Here is a 17,815-nt window from a genome sequence, read left to right on the forward strand (position 1 = left end):
TTTTCTTTTTCTTTTTCTTTTTTTTTTTTTTTTTTTTTTTTTTTTTTTTTGACAGTCTCACTCTGTCACCCAGGCCAGAGTGCAAAGGTGCAATCTCGGCTCACCGCAACCTCTGCCTCCTGGGTTCAAGAGATTCTCCTGCCTCAGCCTCTTGAGTAGCTGGGATTACAGGCACATGTCACCACTCCCGGCTACTTTTTGTCTTTTTAGTAGAGATGGGATTTCACCATGTTGGTCAGGCTGGTCTCAAACTCCTGACCTCCTGATCCGCCTGCCTCAGCCTCCCAAAGTGCTGGGATTACAGGCGTGAGCCACTGTGCCCAGCCCATTGTAATGGGTTCTATTTTGATTAATAAAGGTGTGTTGCAGCCTAGTTATACAAATTTAAAATTCATGGTCCAAAACCACAATTACTTTTGCACCAACTTAACACTTTAAGAATTAAAAGAAGCCTTTATATTAGAGAGCCCGTGGATGATAAAATCATAAAGAATATTACAATCTCCATAACCCACAAACTTGGTAACTTAGACCAACTGGATGAATTAAAAGACACATCTATTAATACTAAAACACAGGAGAAATAGGTAATCTAGGCCAGGCGCGGTGGCTCAAGCCTGTAATCCCAGCACTTTGGGAGGCCGAGACGGGCGGATCACGAGGTCAGGAGATCGAGACCATCCTGGCTAACACGGTGAAACCCCGTCTCTATTAAAAAAATACAAAAAAAACTAGCCGGGCAAGGTGGTGGCGGCGCCTGTAGTCCCAGCTACTCGGGAGGCTGAGGCAGGAGAATGGTGGGAACCCGGGAGGCGGAGCTTGCAGTGAGCTGAGATCCGGCCACTGCACTCCAGCACGGGCGGCAGAGCGAGACTCCGTCTCAAAAAAAAAAAAAAAAAAAAAAAAAAAAAAAAAAAAAAAAGAAATAGGAAATCTATATATATTGATATCTATTAATAAAATGGAATCAATACCTAATAGCCTTACAGAAAACTTATATATTCCATAAATCTGACATTCTGTCATGTTATTCTAACTGGTAGGATTCATGGATTTCCATTTTGATAAGAACATAGGTGAGTCTCACACTTAATTTTAGTGCTCATTGGTCAGAAAAGCCATGTCCACTATAGGATACTGCGGAGCGATGCGTTATGGAGAATTTAGGCAAGATAATATGATTTTCAGAGTTAAAGGAAGACAACCTGATTTATGTACAGTAATTCCTCATAATATCATAGGGGATACCATATTTAAACTTTGGGGTATCCCCAGGTATAATTCTTATTTGAGCCACCTGTGAATTTCAGACACGGAGGCTTCCCAACTTTGGTGGCTTTCAATAAATGTGGAAGTTAACTCACAACCTATTTTGTGGAGGCATAAAATTCAATGAGCACTCATTTAACCTTTTATTTTAAATATTATTTTTGTAAACTTGCATTTCCAATTAGTTGAAATTTTAAACCTGTTTCAGTTCTTATCCACTTTTTTTTTTTTTCCCCCTGAGACGGAGTTTTGCCCAGTCACCCAGGCTGGAGTGCAGTGGCATTGTCTCAACTCACTGTAACCTCCGCCTCCCAGGTTCAAGCGATTCTCCTGCCTCAGCCTCCCGAGTAGCTGGGATTACAGGTGCCTGCCACCACGCCCAGCTAATTTTTGTATTTTTAGTAGAGATGGGGCTTCCCCATGTTAGTCAGGCTGGTCTTGAACCCCTGACCTTGTGATCTGCCCACCTCGGCCTCCCAAAGTGCTCGGATTACAGGCCTGAGCCACCGCACCCGGCCTCTCCACTCTTTTTAGGTGGAGGGGAGTAAGGGTTTCTTGGAATTAGGAGGAACTCCCATGTACCCAACCCATTTGGGTAAATTTCTTCCTTCAGAGTTTTTCAAATCAGCCATCACCATTGTTAAAGGCCTCCCACATGGTAATAATTGTGCTACAGGGTTTTATAAACATGAAGTCTATGTTTGGCTGAATGAACCTCCTTGCTGTGGCACAAGGGGGCCATAGGTGTTTTCACCAATTATGAAGCGGGTTCACTGTGCAATGGCTGCCAACTTTTCTGAGTACAATGAGGCCAAATACATTCATAGATAAATTCCATGAAGTGAATTTATTACTTACAAATAGCAAACAAAAGACAACAGAAGTCTAGGATTCAATGTGAACCACTACCACAAGATCAGGAAGGCTACCCAGAGCAGATGGATGGAGTTTTGACTATAAATGCTTCACTTGCAATACAACTGAGGGACCCCAGAAAGAAGCCCACATTGAGTTTTCTCCCAGGATGTGGTTTGCTGGACACAAGCGTTAAAGGCCATTCTGTTTCGAGCAGGGACTATAACAGAGCCTGGGCTGTTCTGACCAATGTCACTTGATTATCAGGATATTGCCTTCTCAGCATATCATACAGTAATCTTGAGAACTACCAGTAAGAAAGGGAGGAAAATGGACCTGCACCTTTAAAACTGAAGGATCAGGATATTTGCTGTGACAGAGGCACAGACAGTAGCGACAGAGTATTCTTGTGAGCCATCTACTAGTTCTCTTAACCGGAGCGTGGCACCAGACCACTTTTCTATTTCCTTTCAATGGAAACTATTTCAGAATTTTTGAATTTCTACATCTATAGAGTTGTGGCACATGATCACTGGCAGTGTAGACTCTCTGCATCATTAAAGGAAAGAGTTCAGAAGCCCATCAACCCACATTGGAGGAGACCACCTAATCCTCCAGAGAGTGTCACTCCATCTTCCTGGGGTTAGCTCCACATGCAGTATGGCCACTATAACTAAGGCCGTCAAGACTTGCAGTCCGAAGATGAGACTTTTGACATGCTGATAAGCAGCAGTTATAAGAAAAGCCCACACACTGGTCAGGAATTTTTCAATGAAAGCAGCTGAGACGCTTCTTCATATGCTTCAGTAGGGGCTAATATCAAACTATTTCTTCCCATTTTCTTTACTCAGCAGTGCCTGAACCATGAGGCACCATAGATGTACACCTCATCAGGAGGGTGTATGGTACAGCAGCAAGGGGAGCAGCAGCACAAGAAGCAAACAAGGCCACTACTTCTGCTTACATAATAACTATTGTCTTGGAGTGTAAAATAATTAATAATGTTCACATGGCTGCCCTAAGCACACAGAGATGGTGAGCAGAGCAGATGCAGGGACTGCAGAGATACAGCCTGACTCTTGCTAATTAGGACTTATGTGTTGGCTTATGTGCTGTGCTTTTGTGCATTCATAAGCCAGGGCCTCAAAACTGCCTGCTGAGCACAGGCCAAAGGTCATGCTGGGGTGCAGTTAAACATTGATGTCTAAGAGATGAGAGCATTTTAGTGTGGAAGAAGATGACAACACCTGAAGACCACAAAACACTGTGCAGACCAAAGGGAACGCCCATCGTCAGCTCACGGTTCTGACCCAGGTGACTGCTGATGTGTTGCTGAACTGTCAGCCCACAGCAGGTAGGTCAAGTTGAGCTGGTGTCCTGCATGAGGGCTGATCCATTCCATTTGTGTTGCCAATTGTTTCAATAGCGTCTCATGCACCCCACTGGTGAGGAAGGAATTAGCACCCTATGTTTACTGGCACCGTTAAACACGTAACATCTATTACTAAACAGATAAGCCAGACATCAGTTATTAATTACATACAGGAGGATGGTGTAAGCTCCCACAGGCCCAAACAGGGATTAACTTGAGCGCAGAGAGTGGTATAACATTTAAAAAGTGAGGATATTCCTTTTTTTTTTTTTTGGACACAGAATCTCGCTCTGTCACCCTTGCTGGAGTGCAGTGGTGTGATCTCGGCGCACTGCAAGCTCCGTCTCCTGGGTAAACTGTATGTACTTAGGAATTAATACCAACTCATTATTAGCAAAAAATAAGTTTCTTTACATCAAGAGTAGTTTTTCATTTAATAAAAATAGGTGGGATGTGTATAATGGACAAGGGATAATCAAAATTTGCCAAATGAGGCTAGTAAGACAATCCCAAGAATTCACAATCATTATTCACTGGTCCATTAATCACAGGACAATACATACAAATGAAACTTACCTGACCGGGCGCAGTGGCTCATGCCTGTAATCCCAGCACTTTGGGAGGCCGAGGCGGGCAAATCATGAGGTCAGGAGTTCAAGACCAGCCTAGCCAACATGGTGAAACCCTGTCTCTACTAAAAACACAAAGAATTAGCTGGATGTAGTGGCGTTCACCTGTAGTCCCAGCTACTCGGAAGGCTGAGGCAGGAGAATCGCTTAAACCCAGGGGGCGGAGGTTGCAGTGAGCCGAGATCGCACCACTGCACTCCAGCCTGGGCAACAGAGTGAGACTCCATCTCAAAAAGAAATAATAATGAAATAAAAAAATTAAACTTACCTACATATTAGAAAAACATCCAAATTAAACCATGAATCCAGCACATTATCAAATGAATACACAAAAATTCTACCAACAGACTTAAGAAAATATCATTATCTATGAAATTCAAGTACTACTGCTTAAAGAACATTTACAGAACTCTCACCTCAAGGTTTCCCTGCAAAACAAGGTGAAATGCATACTCAAGACTCTTTAAGAATGGGCCACTGATAAAAACAATATACTTGTAACTTGTGTGACATTTCATAGATTTTTTTCAAGCACTGCACGATAATTAATTTGCATCAGGCTTTCCAAATTAGAAAAGCTTCACTTATAGAACTTCTTTCCAGTGGGAGTTTTCACACGGCTTTTCAAGTAAATGTTAAAACTGAAAATATTCTTGCAGTTTCTAAACTGTTAGAGTTTTAATCCTGTGTACGTTCTTGTATTTACAAGGTCCAGCCAGCTACAGCGTGCATTTTCATATGTCCTTGAGTGGGTATGAGAGAAATGAAACACTCAAACATTCTGGACATTCATAGGGTTTTTCTCAGGAATGAGCTGATGTCTTCAAATGGAACTAATACAACCGAAGGCCTTACCATAAATTTAAATTCAAAAGCCTTTTCTCCACTCTGAGCCCTCCCAAATCTTCAGGAAAATCTGAAGGCTTGACCACATTTCCTACATTCTTAAGGTTTCTCTGCAGTGTGAGCTCTTTCATGTTTATGAGGGAATGGGAAAGAGTAAATGTTTTACCACATTTCTTACATTCAAGGGGATTTATTTATTTATTTATTTTTGAGATGGAGTCTCACTCTGTCGCCAGGCTGGACTGCAGTGGCACAATCTCGGCTCCCTGCAACCTCCGCCTCCTGGGTTCAAGTGATTCTCCTGCCTCAGCATCCTGAGTAGCTGGGATTACAAGCATATGCTACCACACCCAGCTATTTTTGTATTTTTAGTAGAGACGAGGTTTCACCATGTTGGCCAGGATGGTCTCGATCTCCTGACCTCGTGATCCGCATGCACAGGGCTTCCCCCCAACCCCCCGTGGCCTTTTATGTCCTTGAAAAAGAACTAAGACAACTGAAATGTGCCACCATGCCCAGCTAATTATTTTCTTTGTTTTTGTTTTGAGACGGAGTCTGCCTCTGTCGCCCAAGCTGGAGCGCAGTAGTGCGATCTCGTCTCACTGCAAGCTCCGCCTCCTGGGTTCACGCCATTCTCCTGCCTCAGCCTCCCGAGTAGCTGGCATGAGCCACCGGGCCTGGCATTATTTTATTTTTTGTAGAGACGGTTTCACCACGATGCCCAGGTTGTTTCACATTGTTTTAATCCAGGCTGGTTATGAACTCCTGGGCTCAAGCAATACACACACCTTGGCCTCCCAAAGTGCTGAGATTATAGGCTGAGTCACTACACCCAACCTCTATATCATGACTTCTTTAGAGGCGCATAAGGTAACTAGAATGAGAGTGTAGGCTTTACCTCATCTCTTACGTTCATAGGGTTTTTCTCCAGTATGAATTCTTTCGTGGAGGTGAAGGGAACTGAGGCGACTGAAGGTTTGGTCACATTGTTTACATTCATAGGGTTTCTCTCCAGTATGATTACTTCTATGGTTACAAAGGGAACTCAAACGACTAAAGGCTTTGCCACATTGTTTACATTCATAGGGTCTCTCTCCAGTATGAATGCTTCCATGGTCATGAAGGGAAGTGGAACAGCTGAAGGCTTTATCACATTTGGTACATCTCTCTCCAGTGTGAGTCCTTTCATGCATCTTAAAACAAGAAAATCTGAGTGTTTTCCCACATTCCTTACATTCGTAGGGTTTCTCTCCAGTGTGAGTTCGTCCATGTATTAGACAAGAACTGGAAACAGTGAACGCTTTACCACATTGTTTACATTTATAGGGTTTTTCTCCTGTGTGAGTTCTCTGATGTCTTTCAACTGAATTGAGAAAATGAAAAGCTTTCCCACATATCGTACATTTATAAGCTGGATTTCCACTGTGCATTATCATGTGTCTTCTAACACCTGGAACAGAAACAAAGAGTTTCCCACACTGTTCACATTTATATTGCTTCTCTCCATATGGTTTGTATCCTGAGTGAGCTAGGATGTGCCTATTAAGGAGGGAATGATGTACAAAGACTTTTCCACAAATACTGCATTCACATTGTTTTAATCCAGTAGAAATGTTCGCATTCAGATCAAGATTTGGAATGTGGCTGACAACTTGTCCATACTGACTACCTTCTTTGCTTTCACGCAGTCTCTGTACCATATGATTTCTGTAAAAAAAAAAATGACAAGCACATTATTATTGGTTGGTTTAATAACTTTCTACTCATTCATAGGTTTTCGACTTACACTGCTACCAATACTAGGGAAAATGCATTTTTGTTTTGTTTTGTTTTTGTTTTTGTGCCATGACTGAATTATTTGAAAGTAAATGGGCTACTACTGAAAACACAGCTACCACCTGCATGGCTATGACCAAAATAGTAACATTCATATACACAATCTTGTAGTACTATTTTCAAGTAAACTGTTTTCCAAACACTGACTGCTACACTGATGTACGTTACATTTTGGGTGAAATTTTTCTAAAAGGAAATGAATTTCAAGTGACTCTTATTTGCTTTGATTGCTTGTTTTTAAATTCATGACATGCTAAGATTCCTTCAGAGGACTTTATTTCCTCTCCTCGGTGCAAATTATCTTGTATCTTTCCCAAGTTTTTTGAAGTGATCTTCAATATTCTGGTCTTTCCGTTTTTTCCTAAAATGCAGATGCACAAAATTATCATGAATTATTTCAAACTATAGAAACATTACTAGATTTCATGTCCATTGTACACAGTGCCCATGCCTGATTTATTCACCAAATCATTCCCTTGCCCCATTCCAAATCACAAATAGCACTGATGATAGGGAAATGCTTCTGTAATTAAGTGAAATGTGTTGTCATTCTTACCTACAGAAGCCAGGTTCCTGCAGGTTTCCTGCATCACTTCTCTGGAGAGATTCTTCTGAGAAGAATCTAGCAAAGCCCATTCCTGCTGGGTAAAGTTCACAGCCACATCCTCAAAAGCCAGGGAGTCCTAAAACATTCCACACATGTGGACAGAAGGATGAGTGAGACTGAGAGCACTGGGAATGTATACTCAATTCATAAGCTGTTTACATGATTCTAAAATTTCCAAGCATTTATTCTATGACTTGATTGTCCCAACTCTTACTCTGTTCACACATACTCCCTCCCACACAGCAGTACTAATGCTAGAATTGAACTATTCAAAAAGGCAACAGCAAAGTAGAAACACCCATCTCATTTGAGAATCCAGGGAGTAAGATTACGATATGCTGCTAGGAGTTACCTTTTAACTTCACTTTGTACATTTCTAGTATCTGTCATACTAAAGTCCTACCTGATGTGCATAAGTGAGTTAATATTATCAGTCCTGAGACTACTTATTCTTAAAAATACCTGTTCACAAAGTTCAATCTTTGTTTGTATTAGGAACTTACATTTTGAAAGGGATTCCACCAACCCAAGTAATAAGAATGACTCACTGCATCTAAATGGCTTATGCAGTATATTTTCCAAAACTTATTCTGCTGAAAGTCTATTACTTTGTGTCACTGCAGTGGTGCTTAGGGAACCAGACACAGAAACACAGTCTGAACACTAAGTGTTCAATGAATTTCCCTGGTAGACAATATTTTACTTGTGCTGTCACTTGTTAACTGTGGAAGTGAACCCATTCCACGTGATTACACCAAGAGAGAATAGGCTTATTAAATTTAATTGAGTAGTAAATAAAACCAATAATTGATATTTAATAATACTAATACAACAATTTTTCAAATTTCTGTTGCACAATATCAAGGCAGAAAGGAATAAGAGGAAATAGGACACATGCTTTTTAAAATGACATTAATGTCACCACTTCCAGATGCTATTCCTACGAAACCACATAAATTCCCAAATCAGGTGGTTTTAGGCAAGAAAAGCTACTCTTTCATATGTAGTAAAAATGACCAATGTCTAATCATTTTTAGTCACCTAAAAAAAGAGTGATGGCTTGTCTAACATACTTTTAAGATTTTCAAACAAAAATATTCAGGACAGCACAGTGTTAGCAGAGAGATGAGCAAGCAGACCAAAGGAAAAAAAAGTCTTAATGACCCAGCATCTATATGGAAAGTTGAGGAATGATAGAGTAGGCACTATAGAATAGAAAAAGAAATTACATGCACTTTAAAATATGAGGCAAACCAGGCTGGCATCTACTTGAGAAAACGTATTGCATTCTTCTCTATCCCATGAACACTAATCATCTTATTATATATTCAAATACAAAAGATAAAACCAGAATACTTTCAGAAGTCACAGGAAGATTTTTTTTTAACGAAGGATTAGGCAGAATTTTTTTTATGTAAGAAAGAAGTGATAAAGGAACATACAAACTCAAACATATTAAAATTTAGGGAATAAAAAGAAAATAGAGTGGGCCAGGCGTCGTAGCTCACGCCTATAATCCCAGCACCTTGGGAGGCTGAGGCAGGGGATCACCTGAGGTCAAGAGGTTGAGACCAGCCTGGCCAACACGGCAAAAATCCCGTCTTTTTGTTGTTTGTTTGTTTATTTGTTTTTGAGACGGAGTCTCGCATTGTCCCTTGGGCTGGGGTGCAGTGGCAAGATCTTGGCTCACTGCAACCTCCACCTCCCAGGTTCAAGCAATTCTCTTGCCTCAGCCTCCCGAGTAGCTGGGATTACAGGTGCCTGCCACCACGCTCAGCTAATTTTTTCATATTTTTAGTAGAGACAGGGTTTCACCATGTTGGCCAGGCTGCTCTGGAACTCCTGACCTCGTGATCCGACCACCTTGGCCTCCCAAAGGGCTGGGATTACAGGCATAAGCCACCGTGCCAGGCCTAAAACCCTGTGTTTACTAAAAATATGAAAATTAGCTGGGTGTGGTGGTGAGTGCCTATAATCCCAGTTACTCAGGAGGCTGACACAGGAGAATCACTTGAACTCGGGAGGCGGAGGTTGCAGTAAGCAGAGATGGCGCCACTGCACTCCAGCCGGGCTACAGAGCAAGACAGCATCTCCAAAAAACAAAAAACAACACTCAGACACCCAGATAAGAGGATACACATGTGTCCACTGTCATAAATTCTTCACCAAGCTACAAGAGGGGAACTGACATTTTGGTAAATCTTTATAAATCATCAATTTATCTATCACACTTTTATTTCACCAGTAGCATTTACAAAGCTAAGTCCTACAATTCCATTTGAAATTACCCTTAAAAAGAACAGACCTTTAAAACTTACTACACTCACTCTGGGGAAGAAATAAATACGAATTTTTAGCAAATGAAATACATCATTTTACCTTGCCTCTTTGGAAATAGTATTTTTATCTTTCAAGCTGTACTGACAAAATGTATCTTACAGTCAGTGAAAACCTGAAACTCAAATAAGCGGACAAGCCTTTTCAAGGTAACAAACTCAGGAACAGGCAGTGCTGACTCCAACACAGATCTTTCTAAGTGTCACGGCAGGCCATTCTATCCCTCGGGACACCCATCCTGTCCAGTAAAGTACTCAGTGACCACCTAGGAGGCACTGGCACTGCTCTTTGTCCTCCTGTGGGCCTTAAGTGCATTTTAATATTCAGGTTCTTGCACATCCTCTCTGGGGTGGGTTTTCTTTGTCCTTTGGGACGGTTTTTCTCTCTTCACAAGTCTGAGACAAGCTAGAGAGCAGAAATCATTTCTGCCTTTTCCTCTCAATATCAGCATCCAATTGGCAAACCATCAATGTGTCTTCGAGGAATAATAACTCGGGCTGGAGGAATAATTTTAATGACCTTTCATGACATTACATTGTATTGTCCATTAATTTTAATGTCCTAAAATTTTAATGACCCTAAGGGATCACCATTTTAGATGAAACTATACCAGGAGATTCCTCTAAGGCCAAGAGCATCCAGCTGCTCCCCTGAGAGACTCTACCCCCTACCTCAGGCTGTCCTTGGGGATGAGATGACCCCAGGGCTGATACTCACTAGACCCTCCAATAGACATGGCCACTGTGGATATCCTGGGTCATCCCCAGGCAGTTCTAAAATGCCAGGACTAGGAAAAGACAGGAGAGTGGCTGAGGACACAACACCCTGTCAAGTTTTCACGGGGGACCTCAACCTAAAGACATTTTGGTAATATGTACACTTAGGAAAGATGAAAAGAAGAGAGGCACAAAGATTTTTTTTTTACAGTAGAGTGTCAGATGATTTATTCTCCGCTTTCCTCTCATGTAAAATGTTTGGAAACAGAAAAATATTTTGGCCAAGGTGCCTCACGCCTGTAATCCCGGCGCTTTAGGAGGCCAAGGAGGGTGATCAATTAAGGTCAGGAGTTCGAAACCAGCCTAGCCAACATGGTGAAACCCTGTCTCTACTAAACATACAAAAATTAGCTGGACGTGGTGGTGGCGCCTATAAGCCCAGCTACTTGGGAGGCTGAGGCAGGAGAATCGCTTGAACCCGGGAGTCAGAGGTTGCAGTGAGCTGAGACTGCATCATTGCACTCCAGCCTGGCGACAGGGTGAGACTCCGTCTCAAAAAAAAAAAAAAAAAAAAAAAAAAAAATATATATATATATATATATATATGTGGGTATATGTGTATATATATGTATATATATATGTGTGTGTATATATACGTATGGTTTGCTTCCTCATTCACCTTATCAAAGCCTCTCATTTACGCCCCTCCCGTGAACCCCAAACCACAAACCATGACTGCCGTACCCGTTTATGAATCGCGTTTGCTCAAACACGCCGTTTAACGTTTTAACAAAGCCTCAGGTTAATTTTAGGGGGAGAAAGGTGGGACCGGAAGCTCCATGAACCACAGCTCCTCCCACGCTGGAACCACGCACACCGAGTCGGGGCTCTCCCGGATCACCCTCCCGTGGTCACCGCACTACCTGGGTGGGGGGGGCGCGGGGTTCCGGAGAGGGCTCCGGCCGGCGGAAGTGGCGCCCGCAGGTACAGACAGGACGCAGGGGCCCCGCTGCCCGCCCCGCCCGGCCCTGCACAGAGGGGAACTGAGACCCGGCTGCGCCCGGCGACTTGGCCCGCAGGGCAGGTTCCGCAGCCCATGGCTGGTTCCAGCAGGTTTCACCCAGCCCTCTTCCCCACTTCCGGAAGCCAGGCGCAGTCCATTCACCGTTCCTCGGCTTCCCGGGTGTCCCGGCGTCAGCTAGGGATGTCCCAACACCCGCAGGTCACAGGGTGGCAGAGGCTGCTGCAGAGCCACCGGGGCTCCCAGAGCCAGGAAGTAGCAGCGGAGACTCACAGAAAGAGCCTACGGTGGCAAAGGCGAGACAAAGCGCCCGCCAGCCAGATCCCGGAAGCCGCCCTCTCCTTTCCGGCAGCGCGCCTGATTGACAGGTCCCCACCCCAGCGCCCCTGATTGTATGGGGCTTCCGGCCCCGCCCCCTCAGGCCCTGAGTGACAGGAGATTGCGATCTCACGTGAGGCTGGATGTGGCCAGAATGACCGGTTTGGCCTAGCGGTTTGTAGGGGGTGCGTCCTTCCTGCGCTGGGATCTGACCACGCAAGGAGCACATTCGCATTTAACCTTGTATACAAGATTATAACTATTTTGCGTAATAAGATATAAAATTGCAAGCAATATAATGGCAATTCTGTAACTGCCCAGTGGGTTCACTTTGCCCGCTACCTAGACAGAGCCGATTTCTCAAGACGGGGGGAATAGCAATAGAGAAGGAGTAATTCACGCAGTCGGCTGTGCGGGAGACCGGAGATTTGATTTTTATTTTATTTTATTTTATTTTATTTTATTTTATTTTATTTTATTATTTCTGAAACAGAGTCTTGCTCTGTCGCCCAGGCTGGAGTGCAGCCTCGGAGTTTTATGATTATTCAAATCAGTCTCCCTGAGCATTTGGGGATAAGAGTATTTAGAAAGGTTATTTTGCCAAGGTTGGGGATGCTTGTGCATGACACAGCCTCAGGATGTCCTGATGACAGTTGCCCAAGGTGGTCAGAGCACAGCTTGGTTTTGTTGGAGATAAATGCTCGGTGACGCAAAGTGAAACCAGCACTCAAGCAAAAGTTTTCTCAGCAACGCAATTTACCTCTGCGGAAGCGTGCTGCTCGCATCAATCACAATTGCAAGAGCACACGGAACAAAGGAAAGCAGGGGTTTTTATTCCTAATGCAATCCCTACCTCTGGCATGGGCTGGGGCCAGACCTCAAGATCTACACTGATCCCGTTGGCTATTTGTGAATACTTTCCCAAATAAGGAAGGGGGAAGAGAGTCATGAGTTACAATGGTGGGACGTGTGGTTTGGAAGGGAGAAATGGGTGCAGAGCAGGTAACCAAGGGAACAGATGTGAGTTATTGATTAGAACTGACGGGGGGAAGGTTGTTTACAGTAACTAAGGGCAAGGAGGCATGGAGAACAAGAAAGTTGAGTTCGAGAACAAAACACAAGAACGTTAACATGCCGAACCTCGGAAGAGAAACTGACTGTATCTGACGGTTTTACACATTTTAGGGAGACAGGAGACATCAATCAACATATGTAAGATGAACACTGGTTTGATCCGGTACAACCTGAAGCAAAAGTGAGTCAACTGGAAGCCAGGAGGGGGCTTCCAGGTCACAGGTAGGTGAGAGAGGAACGGTTGCATTCTTCTGAGTTTCTGATGAGCCTTTCCAAAGGAGGCAATAAGATACGCATTCTTCTCAGCGAGCAGCGGATGACTTCGAATAGAATGGGAGGCAGGTTTGCCCTAAGCAGTTCCCAGATTGATTTTTCCCTTTATCTTAGTGATTTGGGGGGCCCAAAATATCTTCCTTTCCAATTTTCCCCTTTTGTTTTAAAAATATTTTGGAGAAAGCATTTTAGAAGAAAATCAGTCTCTGGTGGCAGGTTTTGTCTGACTTCTCATGGAGTAGCTGAGATTACAGGCGAGCGACACCACACCTAGCTAATTTTTTTTTTTTTTTTTTTTTTGTGGTAGAAACGGGGGTCTCCCTCGGTTGCCCAGGCTGTCTCTGGTGCCCAACGCAGGGCTCCCCGTAATCTCTACAAATAATCCAGTGAAGGAACACCAGAGCGTGGAAAGCTGAGGACGACCGACAAAGGACTCCCGAGTAGGTTTTCACTTCAAGCTCTAGGGTAAGGAGGGCGCTCGAGGAATTCCAGGGAAACCTCGGGAAAATGTGGGTCAGGCTGAGAGTAAGTTCGCTAATTACTTAAGCCTTGTGCAGCAGTTACTGTGCTACGGAGGGGTAATTGTCAGTACCCAAAATCTCACATCTTTGTTCCGCCTGGTAGACAAGTATTCTCCTTGGTTCCCAGAATATGGAATCATGAATGTAGAAGATTGGGACAAGGTGGGATCAGACTTAAAACGAGCACAACAGGAGGGCAGCGATATTCCCGTCTCTGCTTGGCCTGTGTGGTCGGCAATTAAAACAGCCCTGGAGCCCTTCCACGCTGAGGAGAAGGAGGATTTTCAGGATGACATAGGAAAGTTGAATAATCAGGAGTCTAATTATCAGCAAAGTGAACCATGACAGTCTCCTTTAAAAAAGGGTGAGAAACGGGAAGGTATGAAAGGGCGAGAAACGGGAAGGTATGTATGCTAACCTTCAGAGACTTATAAAAGAAACTGTGCCACCTACTGCGCCTTTAGGGGAAGGTCTGGAATGGCCACCCCCAGGCCAGCCTCGTGAATACTTGGAAGGGGAGCCTGAGACCCGCACCTTGCCGCTCCTATTGTTGCAGGCCCCGCCAGTAACTATGGCGAAGGGAAGCTTCAGGCTTGTCCAACAGCCAATTAGGATGAGGGAATGATCTAGGCTTGCCCACCTGTTAATTATGGTAGAGGAGTGCTGCGAGCGGGTCCAAATACAAATTATGGCACAGGGACAATCCAGGCATCCATTCGCCAGGCACAAGAAATGGGGGATTTGAATGCTTGGCAGTTTCTGGTAATTATTTCACCAGCTGAGGAGGCCAGAGAACTTACTCAAGCATGCTGGGAGCCATTTCCTTTTAAAATATTAAAAGACTTAAAGCAAGCAATTGGACAATATGGGCCAAATTCCCCTTATGTTCATTCCTTGCTACAATGTGTGGCTTATAACAGACGCTGAATACCTATGGATTGGGAGGCACTAGCCCTTCCACTTTCCACCATGAGGTGAAAAAGACTGAGACTCCACCAGATGCAACTGCCCAATCTCAGACATTCCAGCCACCAATATTGTGAGCCAAAAGGACCTTTTTTACTTATAAATTACCCAGCCTTAGGTATTCTGTTACAGAAGCACAAAACAGACTAAGACACAAATGTAGGAAAAAACTCACTGAAGGTGTAGGGAAAATGTGTTGACCTAAGTCACTTTGAAAATGAATAGAATCCGTATGCTGAAGGCAAATGAACTATACTTCATCACTGGATTCCATTTTATAAAGTTCTTTCCAACAGAAGCAATTGTGAACAATTGTAAAACCACAGTATCTGTATCTGGAATAAAGCAATGACTTACATAAGTCACAGATGGTAGGAACCAGGTTTCTCACTGTTGAAGTGGGAGGTTACAAATTAGCAAGGGGAGAAGGCTAGAATGATTCATGTGATAGTAGATCAGAGGTGGAGACATGAACGTAAACTTATGTTTAGTTTAATATAGATACACACAGTTCTACATAGGAAACTTTATAATTAGGTGTGTATAGGTAGGTTAGACACACACATATACTTCCTAGCATTGCTAATGAAGAACAAGTGCTATTCAACAATGTGCTCATTTGGCAGCCAGATGTAAGTTTTCCTACCATTCTGAAAGGAATCAGGCTCTTTGAAGAAATGTCTGATACTAGAACTGGGACAGTAAATATAGGAGTCGGGATAATCTTGAAGTATCAGAAAGTAAGTAAGTACTAAAAAAAATTAAAATATATCAAAGAAAAATAATAGCCAATAAAAACAGCTACTGATGGCCAACACAGGAATGAATTGTAGTGTTGAATAATAATTAAAGCTGAAAGTAATTATCTAGGTGTCTGTATTTGTATACACACGTGAATAAGAAAACAGAGTTGCATAGAAATCTCCTTTGCAAAAGAATTCCAAGTAACTGATGTAGACACTCAGCCATCAATAATGTGGAGCCAACTCCTCACTCCGTAAGTGTGGGCTCCACACAGTGACTTGCTCCAAAAGAACACATGCAGTATGGGCAAGGAGGAAAAATAACTTCACAGTGGAGAAACCTGACAAACAGTAGCTCTGCCAAATGATTCAAGTGAACATCAAAGGTGACAGTTCACCTTGAGAACATGCAGTGACAATGGGGAACATTCTACAAAATTCCTGACCAATCCTCCTCAGTACTATCAAGGTCATCATGACACGGAAAGCCTGACACACTGTCACAGCCAGGAAGAGCCCACAGGGACGTGATGACTACATGTCATGCGTGATCCTGGATGGGATCCTGGGTCAGAGTAAGACAGAACCAAGGGCATCCAAATGAAATATGAACTTTAGTTAATAATAGTCTATCAGTATTGGTTCATTAACTATGACAAATTATGTAAGATATTAATAAGCCATGTGAGACACACTGATAGAAGATGTTAATAAGAGATGAAACTAGGTTGCAGCTACATGGGAAATCTCTGCATTTTTGGGGGGGGCAATTTCTGAGTCAGTAAAAAAAATGATGTAAAATAAAACTTTATTGAAAACAGTTATATTTTTTGAATACTTCTTTGTTTAATTATTTATACCACGAATTACTAGTAATTGACACTGTTAACTAGTCCTGTTTTTTTAAATAAGAGCATTTATGACACAAAATATTAAACAGTGCAGATTGATATATAAATCAAAACAAATGCTCTTTACATGTTTTCTGTTAGAGTAGTCACACATATGTGTAAACTTAATTATCATATTTTTTTCTTGTGCTGTAGTTGTCTCCTGGTTCATTCTCTAAAATGCTGTTCGCCTTAGACCAGGAAAAAAAACCTTACAGACTCTGTTTCAATTCATGGCTAAATATTTTCAAAACAGTGACTTTGTAAAAATATGTTCCAATGGAAAATTGATTCATTGTGATGGGATCACTTATTCCAAAGACTTCTTGTCTTTATTTCGTGTCCATGGCTACCTTTTAGCCATAATACAACAGAATCAAATATTAGCCACTGGGAAAAAATATTAAAAGAAAGAAAGTACATGAAGAGAACTTATGACCATGATGATTCAATGTTTTACCACAATGCTTTCTAAAACACAAGAGTGTAAAAGGATATTCAAAGTCAATTTCCTCAGTGAGGCTTTGCAGAAAATGAGGAAACTAGAGAAACAAAAATGGAAGGACATTCTACAGGTGATTTTAGATGTTGCTATGTTTTACGGGAAAAAAATACTTTTACCTTTTAAAGAATCAGAAAGAATTATTGGAAACCCAAACTCTGGAATGTTTGCAAATTTAGTTGAGCTTCTGTGTAATTATGTTTATATAGCTAGCCACAAAGTTGATGATTTTTTAAAAATCTGTGCCTTATTTGTGTAATAAAATACACAATGAATAATTAAGGCTCATAGGAAAACATGTTAGACCTTGTGAAAGGAAAATCAATCTTGGGGACCCAAAATCACTAAACTAAAGGGAAAAGTCAAGCTGGGAACTGCTGAGGGGAAATCTGCCTCCCATTCTATCCAAACTTACCCATCTGCTCACCAAGAGAAATGCATATCTGATTTCCTCATTTGAAGAGAGTAATCAGCAATGCAAAAGGATGAAACCATTTGTCTCTTACCTACCTATGATCTGGAAGCCCTCTGTCTGGCCTTCTCAAATTTCTGGACTGAACCAATGTACATCTTACACATATTGATTGATGTCTCATGTCTCCCTAAAATGTATACAACCAAGCTGAGCCCCTGCCACCTTGAGCTGTCTCAGATTTTCAGGGTTCACACATGTAATGTAGGATGTCAATGTTCATAAAAGAGATATTGTTCTATCTACTATTACAAATATGCTGCCAATTAACCTTAGACTTTCTCAACAAAATAAAAAATGTTGATGAGGTACAAATAATATATTTAAACTTAAATAATGTTGCAAGTTTTAATATGGCTACTTTTCAATTTTTCAATACTATTTTTTACTACTTTAACACTGTAAGAAAAATTAGTAATTAAAATATGAATAAAAGTGTTTACAGCGGGGTGCACATGTTTCCTCCAGCCTCTGCCCATCCCCAGCTTTCATCCCAACTGTCCTGATGGTGGCTCTAAGCATTGCTCCTTTCTCTGTACCAAGATCTCTCCCCAGAAACAAACCCAAA

The 17,815-nt window shown here is 42.2% G+C and overlaps 1 protein-coding gene and 1 pseudogene across 1 annotated transcript; one reads left to right on the forward strand and one right to left on the reverse strand.

The window, feature by feature from the left end:
• Positions 1 to 17,815, forward strand: part of LOC126947931 (zinc finger protein 669-like) — a 133,709-nt pseudogene that overhangs the window by 41,867 nt on the left and 74,027 nt on the right.
• On the reverse strand, positions 3,918 to 11,832 carry LOC126947932 (zinc finger protein 669-like). The gene is made up of 3 exons (XM_050779074.1): positions 11,633 to 11,832; positions 7,364 to 7,490; positions 3,918 to 6,678 (listed from the first exon to the last, which is right to left on the reverse strand). Exons 2-3 carry the CDS (start codon positions 7,441 to 7,443, stop codon positions 5,871 to 5,873), a joined length of 888 nt encoding a protein of 295 aa, XP_050635031.1. The 5' UTR covers positions 7,444 to 7,490; positions 11,633 to 11,832; the 3' UTR covers positions 3,918 to 5,870.

This window comes from Macaca thibetana, chromosome 2, assembly GCF_024542745.1.
Source record: "Macaca thibetana thibetana isolate TM-01 chromosome 2, ASM2454274v1, whole genome shotgun sequence".
Taxonomy (NCBI): domain Eukaryota; kingdom Metazoa; phylum Chordata; class Mammalia; order Primates; family Cercopithecidae; genus Macaca; species Macaca thibetana.